This window comes from Condylura cristata, unplaced genomic scaffold, assembly GCF_000260355.1.
Source record: "Condylura cristata isolate star-nosed mole 26May11 unplaced genomic scaffold, ConCri1.0 scaffold00027, whole genome shotgun sequence".
Lineage (NCBI taxonomy): Eukaryota > Metazoa > Chordata > Mammalia > Eulipotyphla > Talpidae > Condylura > Condylura cristata.
The window spans coordinates 3057335-3066670 of NW_004567128.1; the positions used below are offsets into that span (position 1 = coordinate 3057335).

General features: G+C 47.6%; 1 protein-coding gene across 4 annotated transcripts in view; it reads left to right on the forward strand.

Annotated features, from left to right (window-relative positions):
• The window catches only part of FRMPD4 (FERM and PDZ domain containing 4), a 613488-nt gene that overhangs the window by 533706 nt on the left and 70446 nt on the right, over nucleotides 1–9336 (forward strand). For all 4 annotated transcript variants that reach the window (XM_012730327.1, XM_012730329.1, XM_004689848.2 and 1 more), the window contains one exon: nucleotides 406–508. In XM_012730327.1, the coding sequence (XP_012585781.1) occupies nucleotides 406–508 (103 nt within the window). The remainder of the gene's footprint in view (nucleotides 1–405; nucleotides 509–9336) is intronic.

Consider the following 9336-nt stretch of genomic DNA (forward strand, 5'->3'; position numbering starts at 1 on the left):
AGGGGCCTCCGTACTTACAGAGTGCAGCTTTGGCACCTCCTGGGAGCACGTGAGAACCGCACCCTCTCGCCCCCCATTCCTGCCAAACCATCGAGGCCCCCCATGCATGTTCCCCTGTGAGAAGCGCAGCTCAGCCGCCGAGTCTCAGCCAGCCTAGGACCTCAGTACCAGGAGCTCGATGCTCGGGCCGGCCCACTTCCACAGATTCTGAGTTCATGAGTCAGGGTGTGGCCTGGGGCTCGGGTTCTTTGTCATGTGCACCCAGCGGTGAGAAGAGCAGTGTAGACAGCCCCCGCGGCGGCGGCATTCTGGCTGACTGCCCACTGGTTCACCGTGGGTCGTGTCCGAGGAGGGGGCTGGCGGGATCACGCTCGGCCGCTTACATGCCTCTCCCCTCCGCTCCAGGTGGCCCCTCTGAGGGCAAGCTGATTCCGGGGGATCAGATTGTGATGATCAACGAGGAGCCCGTGAGCGCAGCACCACGGGAGCGCGTCATTGACCTGGTCAGGTGGGTGACTCTCGGCTCTCCTGTCACAAGGCTGCACAGCCAGACTTCATCTGGCAGACTTGCAGTGGGCTAGTGTAGGTGAGAAACACAAGCCCACACCTTCTTCCCCTTGAAGATGCCGGGGTGCTGGCCTCTCCCCTAAGGGACCTGCTCCATACACAGCCCTTAGGACCGCTCTGTTCCCCTCAGGGTCTAATGCTTCAGCTGGAAAATTCGTTCATTCCTATTCCTGTTGCTGTATCCAAAGGTTGCGGTATTTTTCTCCTTCCAAAATTACTTACACATTGATATTCCATAATCAAGGAGATCGAAATGCAGTACCTAAATTCAGTATAAGTGATGAGTGATTTTATATACATAATCCCACGGATACACAAACACATAGCTCACTGATTTTTCATACTTGATTAAGTGATTCATTACTAGATTTTGAAATCATCAACTGAAGCAAAAGGAAAATTGGGTCAAATCTAGGACAGTTTAAAAGTGTGCTTGGTTATTGGTTTAGTTTTTTGTCAGGAACATAAATAACTTCTTGGCATGTGATCATTTTAATGGGGTACCAGACAGTGAACTTTATGTGATGTTAAATATTGGTCAAGAATTCCCTTAGAAGCCCACTGGACTTCTAATTTAGAGCAAAGGGGTCTTTAGAGATTTTCTAACTGAAGCTGAGCCTGTGAACAACCGCCACCCCTGCGCCCCGTGCCCCAGGGGTGGTGACAGATGATGGGCAAATCATGTCTGTCTTGATAAATTGACCCTTTCCAGCAAGAGTGAAAGCCAAAGCTCAAACTGCCTGAGCACTCTCAGGTGAGAAGGGGGTCTCCTGGCAGGGGTGCCAGGGAGGCCAGAGGTGCATCAATATTTTGGGAAAGGCATTAAGTGGAGTAAGTGGGACGGGGGTTTCCAGGGAGCACGTCCCCCGCCCAGTTTAGCTTCTGCTTCACAGGGAAGGACGAGTTGGTCACGCGACCGCGGGTGACCTGGGCGGGGGATAAGAAGTAACGACAGAGAAACAGAAGGGGCTTGTTTTTAGGGCGACCAACCAGCCCAGTACCAGAATGGTTGACCACATTACTGTAGTCAAGGCCTAGGGTAGGGGAGCCCTGAAGCTCGCCGGCCAAAAGGAGCCTGATCTGTGGGCATCGAATCCCGAGGTCCCTGCTCCACATCAGAGGACCCTGAAGCTCACATCAGACTCACCCCGCGGCAGGAGCCAGACCATGGAGCTCTTCCGGTCTTCCCGTGGGCCTGGAATGCAAGAATTGGAGCATTCTCTGTATTTTATAGCCCTCTTGGTGAGCAAGGGAGGTTTCTCGGAGCCATTTGGCTTCTGGGATGCGTCTGGGTGTTGGGGACACAGCTCAGAGGCCCCCATCCTGGACCCTGGTGTTCCATGCTGGGCCTGATGGCATGTCACAGCCATTGTGTTTGCCCTCAGCACCCGCCTGTTATCAGTCCTATTGATTTCTGTGCCTGGAGGATGATAGAAGAAACCAAACATCTGTGTTTGTTTGTGTTTGCTGTAACTGAGTTGGCTGCTGCACGACAGAGCCAGAGACAGAGGAAAGGCCATCAGAAGTGCCTTTCCCGCCATCCTTCCAGGAGCAGTAGGAGGGTTTTTTTCCCTCTGTTTGCATGCAGTATGGACGAAAGTGGTCTCGCCATTGACAGGTGTTTCTAGGAGCTTCTCTGTAATGGAGCCCAGTGAATATGTGTTCACTGAATGAAGTGATTAAAAGGACTAACAAAGGCCCTCTCCAAGCCCATCTACTTTCACATACCCATCAGCTAAGAATGTTTTTTACATTTTTAGAGGATTGGAAAACAATAAAAGAAGAAGATTTTGTGGCATGAGGTAATCGTATGAAATTCAGGTATCAGAGCCCAACATAACATTTTATTGGGAAACAGCCACATCTTCACTTATGTGCTGTCTGATAATGCCTTTTCCAGTCGTGCCAAAGTAGCAGCCTATCCCTCCGACCCACAAAGACTGAAATACTTTCCACTTGGCCCTTTAAAAATATGCCCTCCCTTACTTTAGGAGATTGAAGGTAAATAAGTGCATTCTTTATCTAAGCCTACATTTCGGCTAACATCTCAAATAATGTACACATTCAACTTCTCTCAAATGGGGTTGTGATTAGGACACAATTCCCACATACCTGATGAAGAGGTCATGGTGATTAAATTGGCAATATGTGTGCTCTTAGACATCAGCAGATACCTCAGGCACATCAACTTCCTGTCCTCAAGGCTGACCCCTGTGGCGTTGTGGGTAGTCAGGAGCAAGAGTGGAAGAGAGCCGAGCCTTCCTGCGTCCTTGCCCTCAGTGAGAGCCTTCTCTTGCTGAACTGTGGCTGCTCCGCCCACTCGCACTAGCTGCTGCCTCCCTTTGTGTCACTAGTGCCTATTGGTTGGCTCTGCCTTGGTAGTCAGATGTGAGGTATCTGATGGCAGAAAAGGAGCACCCAAAGAGCCCCCTCTACCGCACAGTATCACATGTGGAAGTCTGGCTCCAGCTCCCTCACCCCCTTGCTGCTAGTTTTCTGATCAGACACCTTGGACAAGCCTGAGAAAGACTAGCTACTGTTCAAGATGGCGCTTAACCTTGTCGCAGAGGGTTCAACGTCAGCTCTCACCACTTCAGAGCCCTTCTCCGCCCCACAGTTCTCTCTCCCAGACTTCCAAGTCTTCTTATAAAGACTGCTTACAGAGGTGTTGGCTGGCTGTAGCAGGTCACATTGTGCTTTCTCTTAGAAAGTTCTGGGAGACCCTGCTTGTTTGTGGTTCACTTTAGATACGGTCTGAGTGTTCCTTGGCCAGTGTCTCACTGATAAGGGACAAGGACACACCATAAATCAGCAAAATAGATTCATGTAGAATCGGAGGACCAAGTTCCATGAGAAAAAACTGTTGTTCCCTCCATGTTCTCATGACGTGACCCTGTGCCTGTCTCATGACAGGTTCTCAGGGATACTGCTGAGTGAATGAGTGGGCTCTGGGGAGCTGCTTAAAAACCACATATCTAAATGCTTCCCCCCAGTCTTCCTTCCACACTAACTTTCGCAAGTGGGGACAATCAGTTAATGAAGACTGCATGCCTTGGAAAGCGCTCGTTGTACTCGTTTACTGTGAAACACTGTCAGCGCCTACCATACTACACGCAGCCCTCGGGAAGGGGGACACGAAGCCCGACCTTCCAGAGCTCCCTGGCGCTCCCCGCTGTGCATGTGCGGCTAGTTTAGAGGGGTCCCTCAAGGAAGATGGACACATCTGCACTGTGGGGGTGAGCGGGTGTCAGGGAATTGTGTGAGTGATGAAAAGCACAGGCCCTAGTGCTGTGGAGGTAAACATGTAACCCTAAAACTGAATGCCCTGGACTCTCAGGTTATAACTGCATCTGTGTAGAAGTACCAAGGTGCTTTATTTTAACCAGATAACCCAAGGGTGGTGGCTGAGTGCGACTTATGGGGTGAAAGACAGCTGCTGAGTTAAGTAGCTTCCAACTCGCTCAACCAGAATTTTGAAATAGCATGTTTCTCACTTATGAAAAAGTTCATGCGTCAAAAAATTGGCCTGTGCCTCCCATCAGTTTCTGCTCTGTGAGTCCTCAGCAAAAAGTTGCGCTCTCGTGAAGTAATCTCTTTTTCATTGAACTCCTCAGCCGATGTGTTGTAAAGCCTGTGTCTTACTGGCGATCCAGTCCCTTTTTGTTTAATAAAGTATCCCATTTTCTTAGCCACTAAGGAAGTTTTGAAAAACGCTACTTACATTTTAATAACACTATAAAATTCTGCCTAAAAGTGGCATCCATTAACAGGCCTAAGTGGCTTAGTTTTGTTTTGTTCTTTTTTTCTCCCATTGCAACATTATCTCATGGATCATTTTTTTGTTTCCAGATCCATTTGTGTTTCTTTGTGGATTATTTTTCTTATAATTTGGCTGCTCTATTAAAGAAAAAAAAATTCTTGAGAAAATGAAAGAGTTTCCTGGAGACCAATTTACTGCTATAGTAACCACATTTGAGTTTTTTTTTTCCCCATGTATTCTCAAAAAGAGCTATAATTGCTGTACTGAAATTAGATGAGTTCCGTTCATTCCATAGTTTTCTAAGTTGTTAACTCTGCCTCATACTTTATAGTGGTTGAGGAGCAAAATCTTTGAAGAATTCATGCCCTTTGCCAATTCCTGCATCTTTCTTCTTTAGAAGTATCCAAGGATAATTTCTCTTGGCTTCTCACAATTAGGCAAATGAACTTAGCTTCCAAAATTTTATTTTTAAACACTGCGGAGTATAATTGCTCATAGACATTATGAATCATGCCCCATCCCCCAAGGCCAGCAACCGAATTAAATTCATTTGACTTCAACAAGCAATTATTGAGCATTAACCAGGCAGCAAATGTGATGGAGGGCATTGGAGAGGTATAAATACCTCAAACGTGATTCCTGCCCTCACGGAGGAGACTTCTAATTAATTGCCCTGTATTTATGACTGTGTGAGATGCTTGGGGAGGCGATGCGTGGTGGGGAAGTTTGGAGAGAGGAGTGAGGATGTGCAGGAATGAAGGGACGGTGGTGAGGGGCAGCCGAGTGGAGGGGCAGTCTTATGGATGGAGAACAGGTTGTAAAATACATCTCCCCTTTGTCCCTGGAAACCCCAGCGCCCACTGCCCTCACTTTCCAACCTGCAGATAAAGAAATAGCTGTGGCCCGATGGCTGTCTGGGGCCTCCCCACCGCCCCCTCCGTGCATGCAGCAGCAGACACCGCCTGGCTAAGATCAAGCCACAGCACCAATCCGAGGCTTAGAGGCCCCTTGGAGAATCTGACAAATGTCAGATTACTCCTCCGTCCAGGAAAGTCCACATGTATCCACAGCTTTGCTTGACTGCCAGCAAGCTCCTTGAGCCCTGCTGCCAACCCTAGTTCCAGAGTCCTGCAGCAGGCTCCTAAATGCTGCCTTCTTCCTGTCTGCCAGGAGGTAGCATTGAAAACTACTGTTGTATGTAGATCAGACTTGCCGCCTTCCATCCTTCCCCCCTCTTGTACGGAGGCACCAAGGTCGAGCTGGCAACCAGTCCCTTCTCCGCCTCCGCACAGGCGAGCTGGCCATCCGTCCATCTGCATCCGCCTCCCAAGCCAAGCATTCCTGCTCAGCTACAGAAGGTCCCCCATACCTGTCGCCCCACTGTACCCATACTCTGGGCTTGGGGGGCTTTTCTGGAAATGGTAGGTGTCTTCAGATAGGAAAGTAACCATCATAAGAAATGAGAGTAGAAAATAAACTGCCAATCATCAAAAAGCACAAAAGCACTAATTTTGGGTGGCATTCCTTTCGCCTGAGCGACTGATACATAGAAAACATATCAGCAATGTACAAATTCTTTCTGAAGATCAGCAGGATTATTTTAACAAGACAAAAGAAGGACTCGTGTCTTAACACATACATCCCTACAAAAGAAATGACTGACTCTTCCACAATCAAGGTCAAAAGTTTTGTGTAGAACTTTTCAAGGATAACTTTTTTTTGATGCTTCAGGGGGCGGGGCGGGGAGGAAGAACGTTATCGATGGCGCTCCACACCTAGTAATGACCTTGGGAATTAACATGAGCACTTTTGGTATATCTTTCTTTGCATTCAAGGCAAAGGGGCGTGATGCTTCCCTCTATCAGAAGTGGGAAAGGTGATGGGACATGCCCAAGGCCCAGCGCTAGTCAACGTTGGAGCGCAACGCAGTCTGGCTCCTGAGAGGACGCGCTTAGCTTCCCGATCGTGGCTCCTCCTCCCAGCAGCCCCATGAGCACACACTGTTGGCTACACCTGCTCTCAGAGTGGAAACTCAGTTTCTGTTAGACGCTAGACCTTGAAGCACTTGCTCAGGCCAAAGAAGAGGTGTGCAGTATTTTCCCACACATCCCATTTTCTGGCTTCACTGACCTCTGTGCAGTGGGGGCGGGGTGGGGTGGAGAGAAAGCCCCTGGTGGACCAATGCTTGCTGTCTGGCAAATCAAGTTGGCCCCTGGTGAACCCAGCAACCAGCACAGCTAGATTTGGGCTCTAGAACCTGGGTCTCGGCACTTACACCCCTCAGACACCTCCTTTTCACATTATACAAAAATAGATGTCTCCTAGTCCAGGTTTGCCAGAACCTTGATTTTAGTAAGGAGTAGCTTCTTGTTGAAATTGGTGGAAGATTGGCAAGCTTAATAAGAGCAAAATAAACCATTAGAAGGAACCTATCTAAAAATCAGATCTCAGCATGTGTCTTTTTATCAGTCCCTCCTCATCAGATTTATAATTGCAAGTCAAATCAGATCAGGTTCCAGGGACACTGTTTCTTCACCTTCCTGTCTAATTTCAGCTGGGCTTAAATGCAACACGGTGCTGCCTGGTAAAATAACAAAGCAAGGAACATTGACCACGCTTCTGCACATGAAATATGCATGATGATGTATGATTTAATAAGACCTTAACATATTAATACCAACAAGCAAGTGCAGTGAAAAGTCAAAAGCATGGTCCCTTGGTATGCTGACATTACAAATTGTGGTCTCACCTAGTACACACTTGCAGTGTGCTTGTTTCCTGGGCGCTGCAAATTACAGAGCATGGGGAGAAAGAGGTCAGTGATGCTAGAAAATGGGCTGTGTGGGAAAACAAGCTAATAAGAATAAAGTAGGAAAATGGATTGGCGTCCACAGTTGCTAAAGGTTAAAATGACAAACAGTGATGAAAATTAGTAAGAAAAATGGCCGCGCCCAGACTGTTTTAATGTCCCTGAGATTTGGTTACCGACCATCTCCCACTCCTCATTAAGTTTCTCCATTACTATAGATGCCTCCATGCAGCTCATAAATGGAAAATGAATGCTAAAGATGGAAGAATTGGAAAAAACTTTAAACTAGGGCATATTTTCCTTGATCTCATGTAGTTGACACTACTGAAGGTCTTGACACTTGCAGGCAAGAAAGGAAGGTGATAATTATCGGCCCCATGCCATGTTCTCTTAACCCTTTAGAACGACAAACTTATAAATTATTCCACATCCACTTCTGTTCTATAAGGCCGAAAAGGCACACAAACAATCCTTTCTGTTCATTCAAATTTTACTTTAAATCCCTGTCCTGCTGTATGGTCAGTTCACCCCGTTTTCCAAAGTGCTTTGTCCACCTTCAGTGCAATGGCTCAGTTGGGGAAGGAGAAGACCTTGGGAGAGGCAAGATGTGTCCACTCTTTGGCCACATCATACACCTCGCTAGAGTTGCCCGTGTTGTCTTTGTGTCCCTCTGGCTGGCCTTCGGCCAGTTCCCTGGGTGGGGAGCCTCTGTATCATTCCTGTGCACCGCTGTCAACCCCTCCTCAGCTTGGCTTGCCCTCCTGCCTCCTAGTGGGCCACAGAATAACCTCTAGGACTAGCCCCCGTGTCCAAGAGTTCTGAAAGTAGGCACAAGCTGCTGTGCTCTTAACTCCACAACAATATTTAGGGGTTCCCAGTTGATTCTTCCTGGAGAACAACTTCCCAGTTGGTGCTCTTCAGCTTGCCCTAAAATTCATTCCATCTCCCTCACCCTCTCTGGCTGGTCCTTATTCTGGAGAGGAATACACTTCCCTCTGAGTCATGCAGCGTCCTTCCTAGCCTCTAGTTTTTCCTCTTCGCTCATGGAACATAGCTATTTCTCTCTTTCCGTGACCACCCTGTGCTGGGTTGATGAGTGTTGTGTGGTTGTCCAGCCGACCAAATGGGCAAAGAAATAGAGCCAATGAAGCAGAACAGAAAAATAGGGGACATGGTGGCAGGAAGGGAACAGAGGTGAATTTCAAAATATTGCCCTGCTACCTGGTGAAAGATGTTGAATGCAACACGTACCTCTGCAGTGGATTAGCTATGTGTGACCTTGGGCAAGAATTTTAAAGCATTCTCAAGCTCTTGCTTTATAAAATGAAGACCTACCTCATATAGTTGTTGGGAGAATTAGATAAACCACAGCGAGTAAAGCAGGATAAGAGAAGATGAGAAGTTCTTAATAAATTTGAGTTACTGTTGTCTTCATCAAGCCGTCAGCTGCACCATCGCCATGGCTGAATGATCGTGGGCAAATTGCCTAAGTCTCAGCATCTTGGTCTCCTAATCTTTAAATGTAGTCAAGAATTTGCATATTTGCACCTTTGTCCCTGGGTCTAATGAGAACCCTTTGTGACACTGGTGTCTTTGTGTCAGGCGCTGTCACGCTGCGCTCACCTCTGAGTGAGGGGACTGGTGCACAAAACTGGGTGCTCAGTCAAAGCCAGAAAAAGGAACGTGGGCACAATGTGAGTCTTAGGGTGAAGATAATCTAGGAAGGAATTTTAAAAACCCTGAAGCTCGTGGTTTTCAAGGACAGCCAGTACTTGAACCCAACTGTAACTGTCGGGGAGCTGGGCCTGGGGGACCACAATGGTGTGCAGCAGTGTCACATGGTGGCTGGAACCGTCACGTGGGTGAAGGGAGTGTGGAAAGATCCAGAGGTTGCTGGCTGTTGTTCCCTGCTGAGGTTGAGGTGAGCTTAAGAATGACCTAGAAGAGCACATGCAATTCTGTTTTTTTTGTTTGTTTGTTTGTTTGTTTTTTGTTCCATTTCAAATAAGTTTAATTCCAGGTTGCACAGAATGCAGAATAGAACATGAAGGTGAGTGCACTTGGCAGGATTCTGGATTGGGATCCCTCTGACCTCACAGCTCAGGTAGAAATGGCCGAATGAGAACTGCAGATGAGTGTGTGTGTGCGCTTTCTTTTTCTTTCTTTCTTTTCTTTTCTTTTCCTTTTTTCTTTTTCTTTT